The 22,776-nt window shown below is 40.2% G+C and overlaps 1 protein-coding gene across 1 annotated transcript in view; it reads right to left on the bottom strand.

The window, feature by feature from the left end:
• The window catches only part of IGHMBP2 (immunoglobulin mu DNA binding protein 2), a 751,785-nt gene that overhangs the window by 84,010 nt on the left and 644,999 nt on the right, over positions 1-22,776 (bottom strand). The window contains exon 14 of the mRNA XM_044067302.1: positions 18,885-19,766. Coding sequence (XP_043923237.1) covers positions 18,885-19,766 — 882 coding nt within the window. The remainder of the gene's footprint in view (positions 1-18,884; positions 19,767-22,776) is intronic.

Genomic DNA, 22,776 nt, shown 5'->3' with positions numbered 1-22,776 from the left:
GGCTAGTTAGGGTGACGGGCCTTTAAATACGGGAATCTGTGGAAGGGCCTCCTTTGCGCAAGGGCACCAATACAGCTGTTTTCCAAAGTTCAGAGACCCATGCTATGGTTAGACTTAAGTTAAATAACTGCAGGAGGGGTTTAAAGAGGACATCTGGCAGTATTAGATAGGCATCCAGGTAAAGCTTCTGGGCACATGTGTGTGTCCTTATCCACTTGCCCTTTATGATGGCTAACCATGCCTACAAGTGTACGGGCAGTTGACACCAGACTGCTTCCAAATTAAGATTACTGGGCAATGCTTCAAAGACCAGACAGTTGTCCCCCTGGAGCAGACAACTCCTACTATTCTAAGCTGCTGCTAGCAATCATTCCAACAGTTATGATGGCTATGCTGGCATCCTGGTTCCTTCCAGAACTCTGTTTTTTTCTGGTATTGACTCTACAGAAACCACAGCTGATGTGGCCTACACTGTATCCTAATAAAGGTTTGTTGTGGATTCTGGAATTTGACATCAACAGTTGAAAGAGATTTGCATTCCTTTTCCATCTTTTCCAGGTGAGCTTTTACATTCACAGGGAAAATAGAGGGCATTTGTATATCTCATCTTGGTGCCTTCAGTGAGGTCAGTCAAATGCAGCCAGGCACTGTTGACTCCTGTTACTCAAGTTGCAACTTCAGCTAAAATGTTTGTAAGTTCTACAATGAGGTTGACAAATAATGATGCAGATGCCATCTGTGACTGCAATTTGATTTAAAGCTGTGTAACAACTGATCCAGTGACTGGGTCATTTTGTCTAAAAGTCATCACTGTTATCTAAACATATGACACATAATCAGCTAAAGAAGTCAATTTAAAACTGAAACATTTACAGTCAAAATCTTAACAGGAAATTTGGAGACACTCTTCCTCCATTCTACGTTTCTTAGGTTGAAAACATGGAGGGAATTCAATAACCTTGTTTGTCTTGTATTTGTTTTACTCTTTATGTCTGGATAATTATTCCAACTGGCTTGGTTTTTGAGGTCATGGGAGCTGATCCCAAAGCAGCTCTTGAGGTCAAAATTTCTCTTCTGAACAACTTTATCTTTTTTTTCCCCCTGTCATAAGTTAATATGAGGAAAATGTCAATCAACAGTTGTGAATCTGGAGACATCTTTGAGTTCCTCCCTGGAATCATTCTGCTTCACAGAGGTTCCTCCTTACATGACCTATTAGTGCTGTTGTGTCCAACCCCCAAGCACATCTTTCTGCAAATTATATGTTATAGTGTTGCAGCATACATTGGAGGGGGGCACCTGATTTCTGATTTCATCTTTCTTTGTTGTATAACTTAAGTGATGGCTTGGTTTGCTCCCTAAATTTGGTTTGTGCTGCAAGGTTATTTTGTTTACTGATTTTCCATAATTTACCAGTAATCCATGACTGGATACAGGTAATATGGGAATTACCCACAGCTGGTGTGGCCTGATCATGAGGATAAAGCTCAAGTGATCAAACAAAGCCAAAAGTGGATAAATCCTGAATTCCTCACACTCAGTCATGGATTATTGCTATTATACAGCTAAATTATTTAAGAAAGAAATTGTTTACCCTTTTTAAAAGAATGTCAGTGCATACTGGCACTTTAATTCCTTCTTTATTTTTTTGTTGGCTACTGGAATACTGCACATACATACAGCAAAGATGTCACACTTGCACAATTCATCAGTAAAATGTGGGAGTGAAAAGATACAAGGCCCTTGCTTCTTGCAGGCATCCCTAACATACATTCTTGTCTTCCAGTTCTTGTTCTGTTAGCACTGTTGGCAACAAATACTGACAGAACAAGAAAGAGAAGACCCATACAGATAGACCATAACAAGGCTTCTGTGAAGCAAGCAGCTTGTTTTTTTTTTGTTTTGTTTTCAGTGCATGTGGTTGTGATGACTAGACTTGCTCCAGCTGGTAATGATCAATTTACGATGTGCACACTGATTCTGCTGTTCAATCAGTGTGCACATTTTATAATACAAATGAATATTCATCGTATAAATTCCTTTTGACACTGTTCTCAGAGCTCTTACAGTGCATATAACTCTACAAGATTGTAATAATGTTTATTTTTAACTTATTTTACCGTATGCACTGCTTTAGTTTAATGTATGTTTAAATGGTTATTAGTACTACAATTGTGTCTGTTACAATGATCTCAGGTAAGCGAGACCAAAAGAATAGCAAAATAACCATAATGCAAGCACAGAAACACTATACATCTGTTTTCTACATGACCAACTCTGTTACAGAAAATTATTAGACTGTAACACCTCCATACAAGGTAACCACTCATGATCAAAGAGAAAAGTAATTCTTGACTAGTCAGTCATTTCATTAGCAGCCCCAATATTTCCTTTTATCACACAAAGTGGCTGTATGTCATATATTTCCATTCCCTGAACAGGTTCCTTCTGTTTCCACCATCACACAGCTGTGATGAAAAAACATTCCTTTGTGCTTTTTTTAATATGAACTATCAGCTTAATTGGTGTATGCAGATGCCTATATGACCCAGCTTGTAATACTAGAGTAAATGTTTATCATCCTTTTTATTCACAGTGAAGGAGTTCAGACAAGATTGTCACATTAAAGGCTATCTTTCTGCAAGCTGTTCTTTCCAACCAATTTGTTCTTCACTTTTTGCTTACATGCCAGAGATCCCCTTAAAAAAGCATAAACACTGTCATTGCTCTCATGGCTTCCTGGGAATGGCTTTCTGACGGAGTGCTATCTAAATCTATAACAGAATATTTCATTTAACCCAGGAATCTGGACCAATCCTTATAATGAGAGTACTATTCTCAAATCAAATCATGTGGCTACTACAAAAACATGACATGTTCACCTACATCACATTTATAAATGTTAATGCACTTATCAAGTGCTTACAAGGAGCAAAGTATTAATTACCAGTGATAAGCCATTGTTTCCTTCATCTGAATCATTCCCAGCCTGTACAGTGTCACTGCCACTGCTCGTTCCAGATATTCTAATTGTATCATCATGTCTTAAAGGGCAATATGTTTAACATTATTTGAAATAATCAGTACGGTATGTGCATTTGGCATTTTAGAAACCTTCAGATGAGCAAGGAAGAGCTTCTGAACAGTACTACTTAAGTCACCATGAATCAAAGTTTAAATTATCTTGTGCTGCTGATTCTATATTTGCTACGGTTAAGAAGCTCCTCTTCCAACACTACCACTGCTGCCTTATGTCGAGCATGTATGCATTTCAGCATCTGTATCACATATGTGTGCGCGAGTGTGTGTGGGTAGTACCCCATGAACCTAGTGGAAGCAGTAGAAACTATGTGTCAAGAAATGTGCAAATGTTATACTAATTAGGTGTCTCCGATTTTCAGGAGATTTGTTCTTGATTTCTACATTTGGAGGGTAACAAGTATGAATAACATTATTCTTGAATCTCAGTCTGCTAAAGAAACTAAACTGAAAATGAAAGATAAAGTGGAACCAACTCAAGTACTTGCATTCATCTTTCCAAAGATCCCAGAGAAATAAGTCATGCCATCTAGTTGGCAGAAAGTAAACAGAAACTAGCTCTGTGGTTCGAGGGATAAAGCCCTGTCTATGACCCAGATGTCTCAGATTTGAACAGTCGCTCAGGCACTAGAGAGGGTAAGGAGGGAGGAAAGAGAAATGATAAGGTAATGCCTGCTCACCTGAGTCAGAAGAAAGGTTGGGCATGCATGCCAAGAGTGCACCACTCCTTTCACAGAAGCCTTGATGGAAACTAGAAAACACACTGTGGCACCTGCTGCACAAGGAGGCAGAGCCTTAAAGAAGTACATATTTATATTACTCGCTCAGATCCCCTGAGCTCAAGTCATAGTTACTCAAGTGTAACAGCTCAAGTTGGCAGTTGTTCATGTGATATTGCTCACTTTAAAATGAAGCAAAAGAGTTACCTTGGTAACACTTTGGGGGGAAATTGGACGGCGCAGTGGTGCAGCGGTAGCATTGTCGCCTCACTGCAAGAGGTTTTCTGGTTCGATTCTCGACTGGGGTGTCTTCTGTGTGGAGTCTGCATGTCCTCCCTGTGTTCGTGTGGGTTTCCTCCGGGTGCTCCGGTTTCCTCCCACATTACAAAGACATGCATCTGGAACATTTCTCCCTGGGCCTCCACTGAAAATTGGCTTTGTTTCAAGTCAGACTTTCCCGGTTAACAAATGTTAAATAAATAAATAAAATACACAATCTTGAGGTGGGATGGGGAAAAGAAACCTGAAGAATTTCTGAACACTCTAGGGACTCCTTAATTGTTCTTGAGAGTTTAGAATTTTCTAGCCAGAAAAAAGCCTGCTAAAGAAGAATGATCAGCTTGTAAGCAGTTAAGTAGCCCCCAAGCTGCTATCTGTAGAACCAGTGTATCACACACTGTACACAATATGGAAAGTGTGACAGGGGCTCAACGAAGTGAGAAGATATCAGGCAAAATAAACAATGCGAAAATCACATGTACTGACTTTCTAATATAAATGTATTTACATGGCTTTTGGAATATTGTTTCACCTGCATGGACGCCGTGCACCAGGCTACACTGGTGACAACCTGGGTTCAGGAAGTGATCTGATTACCTGTTTGGCTCGGGAGAGATCAAATATTGAATGAATAGACCCTGTAAGCTGGGAAGGAGCTTCTGGTAATACAGTTTAAGGAAGATAAAATGAGTGCAGATGGTGAAAAGAAGCAACTCCACAGTGAAGCTATTCAGCAACACTGCATTCAGGAACCAGAAGGCAGTGCTGTACATATGAAGCACAGTCCAGCAACTGGATGCAATATGCTCCAGCGATTGCCTGGTTGACAGTGGCAGCATTCACGCACACTGTCATATGTCACAGTTGTCAAAAGCATCACACTCCTGCCATATGAAAGCAGTTAGCACTTTGGTAGAAGAAGAGTGGATAACTGATACACTGTTAAGACAGTGAATTCCAGAAGCCTAAAAATACACAGAATTACGATAATAATAAATGTGGAAAATGCAAACAGCCCTGCATCAGACACAAGTTAGTTAGCAATAAAGGATCAGACAAGGTCATTTAATTGCCACCTGTTATAGCTTGTATTGATGCAATGAAATAAAGAAAGGGGAGGTGTCTTCAAATGTGGTTAAAATAGCATAAAACATTGCATGGACCAGTAAACAACAAAGGTATCAGTTCTACATGTTACAGATCCTGCAAGCAAAATTACTGAAAATATTAACTGCTGACTGAAAGGGAATTTCACGCAGTAACTTTGAACACATACAGTGGATAGAAAAAGTGTACACGCCCCTGTTAAAATGCCAGGTTTTTGCGATATAAAAAAATGAGACCACAATAAATCATTTCAAAACTTTTCCCACCTTTAATGTGAATGAACAGCAGATGCAGGGTGGTATCCAACGAGACGAAGCCCGAATAATGAAAAAATTCTTTCTTTACTCAATCCAATGATCAAAATGAAGTACAAATACACATAAAGTCACAGTTTAAAAATGATAAAACAACAAGTTAAGCGCTTTCGTCAATACTCAGACTTCTTCAGAACAGTGAATTGCTGGCTGATAACTCCTTAAATACACACCCAGTCAATTAGTAAAATATTACCCCACATCATTTCCTTTCAATTAAGAAACATCACAGGAAGTGTAAGGTAGTAGTGAATACTCCCCCTGTTTGCAAGTACACAAAAAATCAACTAACCAAATGTTAAATCAATAGTGTCACATGTAAAGAATGTTATAAGGCAAAAAATACCAATGACAATATCCACAACGTAAGTGCCAAAGGACCAAGAGACCGCTGATTGTAACACCAACCAGAATTTATTGTTTTATCCACTTGAAAACGTAAAAAACACATAAACGCATAAACGCCCTTGTCACATAAAATTCACATATCGTGTTTTCATCCATACATCTAGGACTTCATCAGACAACTACAGTTAAAACATTTCCATTTTTATACCTTAATTCATTAAAATGAGCACATTGAATCCAATGAAAAAACAGTTCATTTAATTTAAAACATCAAATCAACATACCCTGCTCATTAATATTAATGCCTATCTAAATAAAGTGTCTTCGTGCTTTTTGTTACAGCTACCCTTTTGTAACCCTTCTCCTATTTACAATATTGAATTCTTTAACTTTGTTTGATAATTCATAGTTCATAAAGTTATAATAAGTTATACCACATGATATAGGTCTGGACTGGTTCTATGAGTTTCTATGCAGTAATTCGTCATTGAATCATGACACCATCTTGACCATCCGTACTTGTATGGAGATGATTTTGGAAAACAATTTCATTACATTTGAAGGACATTTATTTAAACAAAGGCTTGGAGTTGCCATGGGTGCATGTTGTGCACCAATCTTCGCTAACATTGTCTTAGCACATTGGGAAGATCAATACATTTTTAACTCCGAATTCAGGACTTCATGGGTATTGTATGGGCGATACCTTGATGATATTGTCCTGTTTTGGAATCAATCAGAACAAGATTTGAATAGGTTCTTTTCGTACATGAACAGTACCACCAGTTTTTTGAGATTTACTATGGTCAAGGATCTAGATTATATTCATTATTTGGACATTACCATAAAGAAAGATTATGTGAACAACTGTTTTATTTCCCAACTATATAGGAAACCAACCTATTCTAACACATTATTACATTTTACTAGTGCACATCCTTTGCACCAGAAGAAGGCCCTGGTCAAGGGCCAATGTGTTAGATTGGCCAGGATGGTGTCTGACATTTACGACTTTACCAAGGAATGTGACAATTTGTCCAATATGTTTCAGAGAAGAGGTTATCCAGAGCCTTTTCTATCAAACATCATTCAGGAAGTTATAAATAAGAGGACCAGTGGACACTTTAGAGCCCTATTGGGCAATAGGGATGGCCACAATAATGTGAGGCACAATAATACTATTTTTACACATGCATTGACACTCACATATTCTGCAGATTTTGAAGAAATCAAATACATAATACATAAATATTGGAAGGTTTTTGATAATGATATGGGGTCTTGGACAAGATAGGTAAGAGACCCACTATAGTTTATAAAAAGAGTACATCAATAAAATGACTACTTGAAAAAGGCAAACCTAATCTCACTAGAGGTGGCACGTATAAATGTGGTAGATGTCCCCAGTGCCCTTTCATGATGGATATAGACAAATTTAATCTTAAGAATTTTGGATCCATTACTAATAAAAAGAAAATGTTTTGCTATACTAAGGGGGTTGTTTATATTGCAGTATGTAAAAACTGCCAAGGTTATTATGTGGGGAAAACAAAAAATGCTTTTAGACTTAGAGTCTACCAACATTTATATGACATCAAGCAGAAAAATATGAAGAATGCATTATTTAGGCATATTAATGACCAAAGTAATCACAGTTTTAGTTTTTTTATTCTTGAACAAGTTGATTTGGGACAAAGGGGCAGACCTGTTGAGGAATATTTGGAGTACATTGAGTTAAAGTGGCAGATCAGACTGAATGCATACTCCCCTCCAGGTCTTAATGATAGAATTTCTATAGCACCACTTTTGAAACTTAAACAGTTATTTATGTTATGATTTATTTATATTGTCATTGGTATTTTTTGCCTTATAACATTCTTTACATGTGACACTATTGATTCAACATTTGGTTAGTTGACTTTTTGTGTACTTGCAAACAGGGGGAGTATTCACTACTACCTTACACTTCCTGTGATGTTTCTTAATTGAAAGGAAATGATGTGGGGTAATATTTTACTAATTGACTGGGTGTGTATTTAAGGAGTTATCAGCCAGCAATTCACTGTTCTGAAGAAGTCTGAGTATTGACTAAAGCGCTTAACTTGTTGTTTTATCATTTTTAAACTGTGACTTTATGTGTATTTGTACTTCATTTTGATCATTGGACTGAGTAAAGAAATAATTTTTTCATTATTCGGGCTTCGTCTCTTTGGATACCACCCTGCATCTGCTGTTCATTCTAGTTTTTATTCTGCTTACTGAGTTTGTCCACCTTTAATGTGACTTATAGCCTGTACAATTCAATTGAAAAACAAATCTGTTAGGGGACAAATATAAAAAATAAAAAACGTACAATCCGCTCGTTGCATAAGTGTGCACACCCTTAAACGAATACTTTATGTCAATAAAGTATTCGTTTAAGGGTGTGCACACTTATGCAACGAGCGGATTGTACGTCTTGATTTAATTACAGCATTCAGTCTTCTTAGGTACACACCTGCCATCAACTAAAAAGACTCTGATTAACCCCAAATAAAGTTCAGCTGTCCTAGTAGGATTTTCCTGACATTTACTCAGTTGCCTGTTACAGCAAAAGCCATGGCTCGCAGACAGCTTACAAAACATTAAAGGGATCTCATTATTGAAAGGTATCAGTCAGGAGAAGGGTAAAAAAATTTCCACAGCATTGGATATACCATGGAACACAGTGAAGACAGTCATCAAAAAGTGGAGAAAATATGGGACAACAGTGACGTTGCAAAGAACTGGATGTCCTACCAAAATTGATGAAAAGACAAGACAAAAACTGGTCAGGGAGGCTGCCAAGAGACCAAGACCAACACCAACACTGAAGGAGCTGCAGGAATTTCTGGCGAGTACTGGTTGTGTACTGCATGTGACTACAATCTTCCATATTCTCCATATGTCTGGACTATGGGGTAAGGTTGCAAGACGGAAGCCATTTCTTACACAGAAAAACATCCAGGCCCAGCTAATATTTGCAAAACAATACATCAAGTCTCCCAAAAGCATGTGGGAAAATGTGTTATGGTCTGATGAGACCAAAGTTGAACTTTTTGGCCACAATTCCAAAAGGTATGTTTGGCGCAAAAACAACACTTCGCATCACCAAAAGAACACCATCCCCACGGTGAATCATGGTGGTGGCAGTATCATGCTTTGGGGTTGCTTTTCTTCAGTTGGAACTGGGGTTTTAGTCAAGATGGAGGGAATTATGAACAGTTCCAAATGCCAGTCACTTTTTGGCCCAAAACCTTCAGGCATCTGCTAGAAAGCTAAAGATGAAGAGGAATTTCACCTTTTAACACAACAATGACCCCAAGCATACATCCAACTCAACAAAAGAATGGCTTCACTAGAAGAAAATTAAAGTTTTGGAATGGCCCAGGCAGAGCCCAGACCTAAATCCAAAAGAAAATCTGTGGGGTGACCTGAAAAGGGGTGTGCACAAGAGATGCCCTCGCAATCTGACAGACTTGGTGTTCTTTTGCAAGGAAGAGTGGGCAAATACTGCCAAGTCAAGCTGTGCCATGCTGACAGACTCCTACGTAAGAGAACTGAATGTTGCAATTAAATTAAAAGGTGCTTCAATGAAGTATTAGTTTAAGGGTGTGCATACACAACAAAGTATTAATTTAAGGGTGCGCACACTTATGCAACCAGAGTGTTGTACATTTTTTATTTTTTTATATTTTTCCCCTAACAGATTTGTTTGTTTTGCAATTGATTTGTACAGGTTATAGGTCACATTAAAGGTGGGAAAAGTTTTGAAATGATTTATTCATTTTTTATATACATCAAAGCTTGGCATTTTAACAGGGGTGTGTACACTTTTTATGTCCACTGTACTTTCTTACACTGTAATGCTTCTGTAAATTTATCTGCCAAGTGGCATTCATCACACTGAACATTTTGGCAAATTACAATAACCACTAATCAAAACAGTCAACAAGCTTTTCTCATTTTACAGTCATGTCACAGCTCGACTATGAACAGTAGGACAGAAGATGTCTGATCTTGGGGAGGGAAAGCATAACTCTATATCAAGAGGGTAAAGCTGTGTACAGTACCAGGGTAACAGCAGTAAGAACCAACTATTTTTTCTCCTAATGAAAAACAATGATAAGTTTTATTTCAGAAACACGACACTAGCAAATAGAGATCATAATACAAAGAATGACAAAATATAAACATTTTGTGGTAGCTTTTGGTGGAGTAATCATTTTTCGATGTTATACAAAGAAGAATGGATGTCGTGACAGCAACAGAAGAATAAATTGATGGAGGATCTCATATATTATTTGTCCTGATTAAAGACAAAGTGTGGCCAAAACAAAATACAAAAAGGTGACTTTCATCAACTAAGTCAGCAAACATGTAGGAAAGCCAGTGTTATGGGTTCACGTCTATATAGCAGGCATGGGGTCTAGATGACCACTGAGAAGCTTAGCTAGTGTAAGCTAAGTATATTTAAGGAATATTGACTATACCAAATACCTAGCCAGTCATCAAGATTATTCTTAAAGCTGCCTCTCCTCAATTTCTGAAGCCAGGAATCACTCCTGCCCCCCCCCCCCCCCCACACACACACACACACCTAATTTGAAACCCTCTCATTTCCTGAGAGGAAAATGATCTGTCCCAGTCAGTGTCACATGTTGCTCTGTTTTATGTGCTGTCGAAGTCTAACACATAAGTACTGGATATACTGGGTTTCAAAATCAATCATGCCAGGAGATCCTAGTTATGAACCAATGAAGGTAAATATCATTGATGTGAGTGTTCATAATGCCACTGGTCTTCTGTAGGTGAAGGAGATTAAACATAAAAGGCCCTTCTCTGGTATCGATCACAGTGAAGAAGCTTGCATGAGAAGACTACAGTGAGAGGGCCTTTAATTCCTCAGGATAGATAAGGGAGTTAAGTCCAACAATTTTCTTGGTTAGTAGTCTTTGGGTCTTTTCTAACTGGGCAAAATGTTTGGAGAGCTACATTAAAAGGGACCCTATATTCAATGATAGGTCTGATTAGGGCTGTATAGAAAGAATTTATTATAACTTCTTTATTTTTAGAGGAAATGCCTTTGGAAATCAACAGTGCCAGGTACAATGATTTCCTGACTGTGAATAAAATGTGGTAAAAGGACATTTTAATGCTAAAGAAGATACCCCTGTTTCTGATGAAAGTGTTACTTTTACGTGGGGAGTACTTGATAATGGCAGGTACTAGGACAATCATGCTTCCCCTCAAAAAAAAAAAAAAAACAAAACAAAAAAAAAAAAAACTACATTTCTATCATTAATATTGAGCCCTTAGTGAACATACCAGGTGTTAACCTAATCAAGCCCTTGCTGGAGCATGTCAGTATCCATAAAAAAAGCATACAACAGCACCCAGTCTGCAATCATTAGCAAACATGGTCAGCCACGGTCATCTGATTTCTGCCTTGAAATCAGAAAAACAGATGCCAAAGAGGAGAGGCCCAACATAGAACCTTGAGGAGCACTACTAGTGATATTTTTTCTGTATGGAACAGGAACCTCCAATCTATACTGTGTTAGTCCTCTTGGGAATTCAGTGGAAAATGTATGGTTTAATGTTGAGCTGGGTAAGCTTGTTGTTCATTACATTTACAGGGGATTGTTCTGAGGGCTTCAGCTAGGTCTAGACAGATAGTGTCCACGGCTTCCTTAACCCTACCAAAGAAATTGATTAGCTTGAGTAGACAGGATCTGCCTTTGACAAAGCCAAGTTGTTTTGGTTTGAAGGACAGAAAGTTCATTATGTCTTTATTTATAAGCTCAACTACAGTATGCTTCATAAGTTTACAGATGATGCCAGTGATAATTACTGCTCTGTAATTACTTGGACCTCCATCACGTCTGCTCAAATGTACTTATGGTAGTAACCAGTGGAGAGGCTATTTAAAGTGGTCCAGAAAGTGGTGAACATAGCTATAGTTCACATATACCAGGAAAAAGTCAGATGCGTTTTCTGGGCCTATGAAAACAGTATTCTTAGCTTTTGACAGTAGATATAGGACTTGATCAAAAGAATTTGGAAGGAGCTGCAGTATCACTGGCAATGGGGAAGGAATGATAAATGAGAAGGGAGGCTTAAAAAAAATTTGTCAACTACAATGATGGTTGTAGCCTCAGGATCAAATAAGTGGTCCCATTAGATACTAACTCTGAGCAGTGCTGGGTGTTAAGTATGAGTTGTGGAAGTAAAAGGAAAATATATAACTCCCAAAGGAGTGGTTTAGTTCTTTTAAAACACAAAGTAGAAATTGTTTCTCTGGTCAGAGTTCTGCAAAAGGCATGGAAAATGTACACTGCAGGACAACAGGATAGCTCTGAATATATTTATTCTGGCATTTATATCCAGAAAATAATTTTGTTTGTGACTTAGCATGGTAACAGATTTTCTGTACCTAAAATGTAGGCACACAGGACAACTGTTCCTAACTGTTATATAAAACAAGGCGCATACACATCACAAGACCCACTCTACAGTGAGGTACCAAGATCACACATCAACAAAAGTTTATGAAAATATGCTTCTAATATGAGAACATAATAAAGCAGAAAATGCTAGACAGAAATAAACATATGAAGCTCTTTTACTTCCTAAACTACTATCCATTCATCTTTGGCAAGAATCCAGATTATCAGATTATGCAGTCATGGCTTCCATAATTCAGAGTTTTTTCCTACTGCTTTAATAAGACATCATTCAAAATTATGCTGAATGATTTAGTGAAATCTACTTATTACTAAATGTATTTTTCCCATCTGTGGCATTCATTTTTCTTGAAGCCCAAGTTAGACTTCAACAGTTGTCTCCTTTTACAGCTTTTATGTTAACTCCATTAACAGCAGAGTTACAGGTTCTCAAGGTGGGAGAAGGCAGAACCACAAATGAAGGCAAGTAAGTTTCTTTGGTTCTCTGGGACTTATGCATGTAACCTGTTAAACTGCTGTTTAAAATGAATATTTCACAAATCCTAGATAGTCAATATAACCAAAATGTACCTAGCATGGTAACAGATTTTCTGTACCTAAAATGTAGGCGTACAGGACAACTGTTCCTAACTGTTATATAAAACAAGGCGCATACACATCACAAGACCCACTCTACAGTGAGGTACCAAGATCACACATCAACAAAAGTTTATGAAAATATGCTTCTAATATTAAAAGGCTGAATACTTTTGATATGAATGCTAATAAGTGATGTGGAAGTTGTCCGCTGCAGCTCTATAGCCAAGGTCATGCTCAGTGTATAAAATTCCCATTTTCACTTCAACTTACCTGTCTAAATAAAAGTGTTACAGTAAAATGCTCATCTCACACTGGAAAAGCACTTAATCGATTTTCAATAAAGTACAGTTGTGTAAAATCTTACCATAATAGTAGATGTCCTTTCTCTTCACTGTTGCAGTATTCAAAACATTAGGGACCCCTGCCAAGGGCAGCTTGACATCCAGTCAGTATACCAAAGCCTTAGGTTGCTTTAAGGTACACCATATGTCACACGTATGCTCCTCATGTAGCATAGGGCATAAAGGTGACGTCATAACGTGCCATCCTCAGAACTGAGACCCCCACTAGGATTGTCAGACCAAGGGAAAAAAAAAGAGGTAACTAGTACATCCAGAAGACAAATGGACCGGGGGAGGAGGGAGGGTGTGAAAACTGTAACAGTGAAGAGAAGGACAGCTACAGTTATGACAAGATTTTACACACCTGTACTATGACCTTCTATTTCACTATTTCAGTATTCATAACATTAGGGAGAATGCCAAAGTTCAGGAAGAAACTTAGGAGGAGGAAGGACCAGCAGAGCCCTCCAGGATGCCATGAAGGATGGCCCTAGCAAAACCAACTCTAACTCTAGAGAGTCCATCTAACTTGTAGCGCTTGGTGAATGTATGCACTGAAGTCCAGGTAGCTGCCTCAAGAATAGCATTAGTATCCAAGTCCTTGAAAAAAGCATGAGGAGAAGCCACAGCTCCAGTAGAATGAGCTTTAACAGAACAAGGAAGGCTCTTACCATGAGAAGAATAACAAAACGAAATAGCTTTAGAGAACCAAGAAGAAATAGTTTGCTTGGACACAGCTAATCCTACGGACCTAGGATGAAAGGAAACAAAGAGCTGATCAGATTTTCTAATAGTCTTATCCAAATAAAATCTGAGTTGTCTATGCACATCCAATGTGTGCAGCACCTTCTCACTGGTAGATTGCAGAGAAGGGAAAAAGTGGGCAAACAAATGAACAGACTAAGGGACAACTCATTCACCACCTTGGGCATAAAAAAAGGATTAGTGCGCAAGGATACCCTGTCCTTATAAAACACCTAAAAAGGAGGGCAAGCCATAAAGGCCTGATGCTCAGATACCCTTTCTGACAGATGTAAGGGATAAGTACAGTCTTCCAACAGCAATGTTGCAAGGAAGGTGAAGCTACTGGCATAAAAGGAGTGAGTCAATTTTTCCAAAAGAAAATTAAGATACCAGGGAGGAGGAACAGGCTTCTTGTGAGGCCTAATATTAAGGACGCCTTTAAGGAATTGTTTAGCTTCAAATCTAGAAACTAAAGGAAGAGATAAAGACAGACAAGCAGATATAGCTGATAAGTGGGCCTAAACAGAAGAATAAGCCAACTCAGCATTGAGCAGTTCACACAGATAAGAAAGAACCAAAGAAACACACATTAAGTGGATCCAGGTTATGAGAAAGACACCAACAGAAAACCTCTTTCATTTGGATAAGAAGGATTTCCTAGTACTGGGTTTCCTGGCCTCCTGTAGGACCCTAAGCACATCCTCAGAAAAAAAGGTATCTATGTGGAATCAAAATCCTATCACCCACAGTGTTAGCTGAAGAGTGGACAGGTGGGGATGGATGACAGATCCCTTGAGCTGTGTGAGTAGGTCCATCCTGTGAGGTAACTTGTGATGATTGCCCTTGGCTAAAAGCAGAAGAGGGAACCGATGCTGTCATGGTTTGAAGGGAATCACCAACAAGATTTTGGGAGCATCCTGTTGAATCTTGAACAGGACTTTTGGAATGAGGGCAAAGGCAGGGAAAGCATAAACAGACCCTTCCAAGGAAAAGATAATGCGTCCACTTTCCATACTAGAGGATCCCTGGGACTCCAGCACAAAATAAAGAAAGTTGTCTGTTCAGTGGGGAGGCAAAAGGATCTGGTGGACAATGTGCAGAAACACATCTCTGTGAAGCATTCATTTGTGGGATTGAGTTAAGGACCTGCTCAGAGTGTCTGCCACAATGTATTGACCTAAGGGAATGTAAACTGCCTGAAGAGTCACTTGATACTTGATAGCAAGGTCCCACACTAGGAGAGCCATCCAGTAAAGAAGACAAGACCTTGTCTCCACCCCATTTGTTTACATACCACATCACTGTGGTATTGTCTGTAAATACTTTTAGAGGTCCTGGGAAGAAAAGAGGATGAAATGCCTGGAGTACCAGCAGAAGAGCACTCATCTCTTTGACATTGATGTTCTCTTTCTGCTGAAGTGGCGATCACACCCCCTGCACCTTTAGGAAGCCAAACACTGCTCTCCATCTCACATCTGAAGCATCTGTGAACAGTTCCTGAGAGGGAAGAGGGGGATAAATGGGGAGCCCTGGATTTAGAGACAACTGCTGAATCCACCAGCGCAATTCCTTCTTGAGACAAGGCATCAGAGGAACTACAAATTCTAGTGGATGCATATGTTGAAACCAAAATTACTTCAGAAACAATGAAACTTTCTCGTGTGGAGTTTGGCTACTGGAAGCATAGGGATGGTGGATGCCATGAATCCCAGAGCTCTCAGAAATTCCCCAGCTGTTATAAAAATCAGAGGAAAAAGAGTTTGAAAGAAGGAAATTAGTCTTAAGGCCTTGGGAGGAGGCAAGGATGCCAGCATAGGCAAAGTCTGAATCCTACACCCCAGTAAAACATGGTCTTGAGAAGGAGTCAGAAAATAATTTTTAAGTTTATTGTGAACCCCAGCCTTCGCAGAAGAGAAGCAGCAAAAGAAAGACTTTGCAACAAAATTTCTGGAGAGGATGCCTGAAATAGAAGATTGTCCAAGTAAGGAAAGACTTGGATCCCCTGAATCCTGCAAAAAGCAATCACAGGAGTCAGGCATTTGGTGAATACCCTTGGGGCCAAAGGGCAAAGCAGAGAACCGAAAATGCCACAAAGTAACAGAGAAACGTAAAAACTTCTCGAAAAGGGGATGAATTGGAATATGGAGATAAGCATCCTTGAAATTCAGAGACACTGCAGAAGAGGAAGCAGAAGAGGGAACAAAGTCTGAAGAGACAATATTCGAAAGGAGGACACCTTCAGGAAAGTGTTTAGGTAACTCAGGTCTAGAATTGGTCTCCGAGTACACTCTTTCCTGGGCACTAGAAACATCCTGGAGTAAAACCCCCTCCCCCTTTGAGACACAAGCACCTGTAGAATAGTACCCTGAGTCAAAAGATCCAGAAGCACCTCTGGAAAGAAAGGCAGATGTTCTTGAGGGGGTTGAGTAATACCCATAAAAGGGGGAAGGGGTTTCCAGACCGTGAAATACCCCTGGACCCAGGAATCCTGAGTAATCTGTAGCCAGAGAAGAAGAGAGAGAGAGAGAGAGAGAGAAAGGTGAAGAGCAAGAGGAAAATGGCTGGGAAGAACAGGATAGTCAGACAACACCTGGTTTATCTGGAAAGGGAGACTTCTAAGGCACAGAAGTCTGAGTAGCTTTATCAGGAGGAGCCAGCTTACCACCCTTTTTACTCTTAGGGTAGTGAGATTGCCTGTGAACAAAAGCTGACTTACTGGGGTAATTTCTCTGGAATTTTGGCACAGGAGAAACAAACACATTTAAGTTCCTGTAAAGCCTTACCCTTGTCCTGAAGGGACAATAACAAAGCAGCAGCAGCTTCACCAAACAAGTGTATATTATCAAGATGGGCATCCATCAACTTAGCCTTAATATCATTAGGCAAGGCTTGAAGCCACAGCTAAGAATACCTCCTCATCACGGACTTAAATGCAGCAGCCCTAGAAGAAGCATCTGCTGCATCATAACTACACTTGATGGAATGACGAGCCACCTGGGAGGAAGTCCTTAATAAGAAGAGGGCAAAAGTCTTACCCTCAGAGTCTGGAAGGTCAGAAATAACCTGACAAGCCTGGTATAAGAACACCAGCAAATACCTGGACATATGGGTCTGACAATTAACAGTCCTAAAAGCCAATTTGGCAGAAGTATAAACCTTCTTGCATAGCCTTTCCATGGTCCTGCTATCTTTATTGAAGGGCAGTAACTTGGGAGAAGGAAGCAATTAGGAAGGCTTGTCAGAGGCTACAGACACTACCGAGGTGGACATTTGTACAAACTTTTATAGTCCTTAGACACCATATAGAATCTATCAGGTTTCTTGGGGGCAGGAGGTCGAGAGTCTGGAGCCTTAGAAGCATTGGGAAATGCATCCAATAAGGCAGCCAGAACAGCAGGAAAAGAAGAAGGCCTAGGAGAATCCATCTGAAGCAACTCATAGTACCTTTTTTGTATCTCAGAAACCTCAGCAAAATCCCATTTAAAGAACTCTATCATACTTGAGATTGTGTCCCCAAAAGAAATATCTTCAAAGGGAGTATCAGGACTAGTAGACTCCTCTTCATCTGAGCCATAATCCAAAAGACAGGGAATCTGAGAAGAGTAAGCTAGGGATTCCTCATCTGAATCTAGCACTTCCTCAGAAGAGTTCTGTTCACTGGGTCTTTCAGGGAGAGTAGAGAACCAAGGGGGGCTGGAAAAGAGACCTCCTCAGGAGGTTTCAATGCTATCAAAGCACTAAATAAACCCAACTAAAAGACTGCCACTCACTTTGAGGGGTCCTTTGGAGCAGGGCTAATGTGTTCAGTCTTTTTCCTTTTCTACAATGGGATGTCCACCTTATAGAAACTGGAAGGCTCTGACCCAGCATGCCATTCAATGATAGTAGCAGGGACTCCTTCTCTAACTAATATCTGAAGAACACCCTTAGGCCACTCAGAGACAATCAGTCATGGTCCCCCCTCAGCATCCGAAGTGGATATCTGCAATGCCTCCTCGGATGTGCTTAAAGTTGAATCCCCACTGGCCTCCAACCCAGTTGCGGAAGAGGGATCCAATGATAAAGCTGGGCGAACCTCTGAGCATTCCCTTGCCTTGGGAGAGACGTCCAGCAAGGCTGAACAGTAGAAGATTCCAGCCTACGCTTCTTGGCTTTTTCTTCACTGACGGATGTCCCTCAGAGTGAGAGGTTCCTTCCATTGTATCTTTTGCAAGAAGCTTACAATGCTGATTCTTAAGATAAAGTACAAGAGAAGAGAGCTTACTGCGCAGGGTTCTAGGTACAAAGGTCCCAACAGATGGAACAGGATGTATGGTCGTGCAAGGCACCAAGGCAAAACAGACACTGTTCGTGGTGGTCTTTATGGGAAATCTGTTTCCACACTGGCATGTATCCTTCTTGGATGAGATGAAACCCCACAAGCAGCAAAAAGATAAGTGAAAAGAAACACCAACGGGGCACTTAACTGCAATGGCTCAGTAAAACCAGCAATCAGAACATAAGCAACCAGACTGACGATCAAGAGATTGCATTTGGACTGGCGGCACAGAAATTCTGAAGATGGTACGTCCGGACGTCACCTTTATGCCCTACACTACGTGAGGAACATACATGTGTGATGTATGGCATACCTTCAAGCAACTTAAGGCTTTGGTATACTGGCCGGATGTTGGGCCACCATTGGCAGGGGATCCCTAATGTCATGAATACTGCAACAGTGAAGTGGAAGGACATCTGTTGTTATACACAATGCAGCTGCTAATATTTTTTTTTCCTTTCTCTAACTTCTTCGGGAAGTTGATTAGAACATGCAATATTTTTTCTATGCCAGGAAATATTCTTGTCAAAATTACATTGCAAGCACTGCTTTCAAAACTGCACAATGGCAACTCAAAGATCAGTTTTTAAGATGGCAATATTTGTACTTACCCTTTTGTTCGTGCTTTGTTTTTTTCTTTAACTGATGTGTCAAAATGCCAGAGGTTTCCTTGATTTCTTTAGTCTTTTCTTGTTTAGCTCTTTCTCTCTGCTTCCTTTCCATGTGCAAAGATTTCAGATCTATTGCCTGATTTAAACTCTCATGGATTTGATGTTCTTTAGTTGATTCAGTTTTGGTATCTTTCTCAGTGCTGCTGCATGGCAGTGCTGGCTGTTCTGGTTCACTACCAACAACAGGTCCAACCTGGGTTTTTGGAAGACTGTTTTTGCTAACAGTAATATATCGTTCCTTTCCTTCTCCTACACTTTCGTGTTGAAGACCGTACTCCTCTGCTATCTGATGAATAAGCAGTCTATCATGAGAATTTAATGAAGAAGGAAAGCTCAAACACATTTTCTTATCATCTGCCATAAATTTCATAATTTTTGCCTTCAGATGACAAGCAATGTCTTCTGCCCCAGTTTGTGCAGAGTCCTCATTAAAACAGACTAGAGCATTACCTAAGTTACTGACAGAAGCCATCTTCAAACCACTAGATTTATCAAGGGCTTGTTTGTTTTTATCTTGAATATTATTACACTTTTGTTTTTCCGGCTGCTTTTTGTCTCTCTGCTTTGCACTTGCTTTAGTTGTCTTTTCTTGAACTTGGGTGCTTGAGTGCGAGGCCTCATGGGAGTAATTCTGTGGTATAAGATCTTCCAAATACTCAAAGGCTGTCCGTACTTCCCCATGTTCAGCTATATAATCCATCAGGGACTTTAAGAATGGATGGTTGCCAACAGTCCGAGAATCACAGATCACTGCTAAATGACGACGAGCACGTGTTACAGCAACATTTATCCTCCGGTCTTCGGATAAAAATCCAACTTCACCTAAAAAACACAGGCAATTTAAAAATTTTCATCTAGAAGAAAAAAAAATAAACTTAACACACACACAAAACAGAAATTCTGTTCTGTTACTTCTGTATCAATAGTTAACGGATGCTTAACCTGTGATTTTGATAAGCTGTCTTGCATGATCTTGGGTGAAACAAACAAGCAGTTATTATTAGTCTGAGACATTTCTGAGTTCTGCACGAAACAGAAAATATACTCATTCTAATGACGAAATATCTCAAAATGTTTAAGTTATGGTTTTGAAAATAAATACACTTCAAATCTTTAAAATGTAACAATTTCAAGCATTCTGCAACAACTATCACTATACTCCCATTAGCTGCAACAGACTTTTTCTTCAAATCTGCTTGTTTTTGTTGTCAGAGGTCAGTTTGTTTCAAAAATACAGGATTTAGAATATCTGCTGCAGTAATACATTCATCTGGGCTGAGGAGATCGCACACCTAGGAAAATTTATGAAAAATATGTTTCCAATAATTAAAGGCTGAGGATTTTGTATACATGCTAGTGATGTTTGTCCCCTTCAGTTCTACTAGTCAAGGTCATACTCAATGCGTAAAATTTCCAGTTGCATTTCTACTTCATTCTTTAACTAGAGGTGTTTCCAAAATTAGCAAGTGGGGTGTACTGCAATACAACCTTAATGCACAGACTCAGTTTGACTGTATTTTATTACTGTGTGTGCCTCCTCACCTGAAGCCAAACTCCATACGATATGTGGAAAGCACTGCATTGCAAATTCAGCATTGCTGAAAGTACAGTTGTGTACACTTACCATAAATGTAGATGGTTCAAATGTATTCACTGTTGCAGTCATCACACTTGAGTTATCTGCCTGCAGGTAGCCCTCAGTTGGCCTGAATACCAAAGACTTAATATTTCTGCATCAGATGCTGTCGCTCCAGGACTGATGTCAGGTCGTCAGGGGTATAAAAACAGGCAGCCAATGCCATTACATCAGTTTTTCTTGCCCCAAATGTCAGGAACCCCCAAATAGGGAGCTAAGTTATGGTGGGGAAAACATCACCAGTAAAAAGTAAATACCAATACCCCTGAAAGGGGTGAGTAATAGCCAGAGGGAGGAGAGAGAGAGAGAGAGAGAAAACAGGGGGCTGGAGGGAGGGGAAACCAGGACTGCAACAGTGAATACACTCGAACATCTACATTTATGGTAAGTGTACACAACTTTACTATGTTCTTCGTGTTTCAATGTTGCAGTCATCACACTTGGGTGGATTCCCAAAGCTGAAGAAGGGTGGAGGCAGTCAAGAAGAGTTAGGCCTGGCTAGTATGCCTTGCAGGACAGCTGTTGCAAAACCTGTCCTGGATTTGGAAAAGATAGTCAGGTGGTAATGCTTGGTGAAGATGTGTACTGAACTCCAGATAGCAGCTTCCAGGATGTCCCTGGTAGGGACTCTCCTGAGAAATGCTGTAGAGGTAGATGTTGCCCTAGTGGAATGTGTTCTGACCCCCTTAGGGGTTGGTTTCCCATGGTGCTTATAGCAGAAATGGATGCAGTGTGCTATCCATTTGGAAATTGTTTTGAAATAGCCTTGTCCTCTGCCCCTGTTGCAAAGCTGACTAGTAACTGGTCAGATTTTCTGAAGGGCTTAGTCCTATCAATGTATAATCTGAGCTGTATGTGTATGTCCAAGGAGTGCAGGATCCTTTCCCCTTTATTTTGAGGATAAGGGAAGAAAGTTAGCAAATGGATGGATTGGTTGAGAGCCATACTAGACACCACTTTAGGCATGAAGGAATGGTTAGTCCTGAGGGAAACCCTGTCAGCATGGAAAATAATGAAGGGTTCCACAGCCATAAGTGCGTGTAGCTCAGACACTCTTCTAGCTGAAGTGATGGCCACAAGCAAGGCTGTTTTCCAAGAGAGGAATTTTATGTCTGCTGATGCAGCAGGTTCAAAGGGGGGAAGCGTGTGCTTTTCCAGTACAAAGTTAAGGTCCCAAGCAAGGGCGGGTGCTTTCCTTGGTGGCTTTAAGTTGTTTGCTCCTTTCAGGAACTGTTTGATAAGAGGGTGTGAGAAGAGAGGTGGCTCAGTGTTGTAATGAGCCAAAATGGCTGAGGCATGTATCTTAATGGAGGAGAAGGACAGGCCTTTGTGGAGTAGATCTGCTAAGTAATCCAGGATTAGAGGCAGGGAGGGCAGAGTTGTGGCTCTCCTTTAGATAGAATCCAGCAGCAGAACATTTTCTACTTATCAGCATAGGATTTTTGTTGTACTGGGTCTTCTGGCTTCAAGAATGATGTCCAGCACCTGCTTGCTTAGGGTTGCTGGGGGAGAATTCAAGGAATAAGCCAGGCTGCAAGATTTAGGGTTTGCAGGTGTGGATGCAAAATCTGTCCCTCCTGCTATGAGAGCAGGGTTGGATTCTGGTGTAGGTGCCAGGGTGGCACTGGTGACAGGCTGCGCAGGAGTGGGTACCAGTTCTGGCGTGGCCATTTGGAGGTAATCAGAATTGTCCTTGGTCTGTCCTGTCCTATCTTGAGTAATACTCCTGAGAGAAGAATCAGAGGGGGAAACGCATAAATTGAGAGATTTACCCACCGAAAAGATAGGGCATCCACTTTCCAGGCCCTGCTGTGAGGATTCGTGGTGAAGAATTTGCTGAGCTGGTGGTTGTAGGGGGAGGCAAAGAGATCCACCTCTGGGGTCCCCCATTTCTGAATCAGAAGGTTGAAGGTGCTGGGCTCCAATTGCCACTCGTGTGGGTCTAGGAGATTTCTGCTTAAGTCGTCTGCCAGTGCATTTTGTTTGCCTGGCAGGAATTGAGCTTGCAGATGGACTTGCATGTCTAAGGCCGTGTGCCATAGGTCCATGGCTAACCTGCACAGTGGGTAGGAGTAGGTTCCCTCCTGCTTCTTGATGTACCACATAACTGTGGTGTTGTCTGTTTTTATTAGCAGTTGTCCTGGAAAGAGTAGGGATCTTCATAGGTTCATTGGTAGGTACTAGGCTATTCTCCTT

This window comes from Protopterus annectens, chromosome 3.part1, assembly GCF_019279795.1.
Source record: "Protopterus annectens isolate FY-2018-M chromosome 3.part1, PAN1.0, whole genome shotgun sequence".
In the NCBI taxonomy this organism is placed as follows: Eukaryota; Metazoa; Chordata; order Ceratodontiformes; family Protopteridae; genus Protopterus; species Protopterus annectens.
The sequence above is the reverse complement of the archived record's forward strand: the minus strand, read 5'-3'. Positions and strand labels throughout refer to the sequence as shown.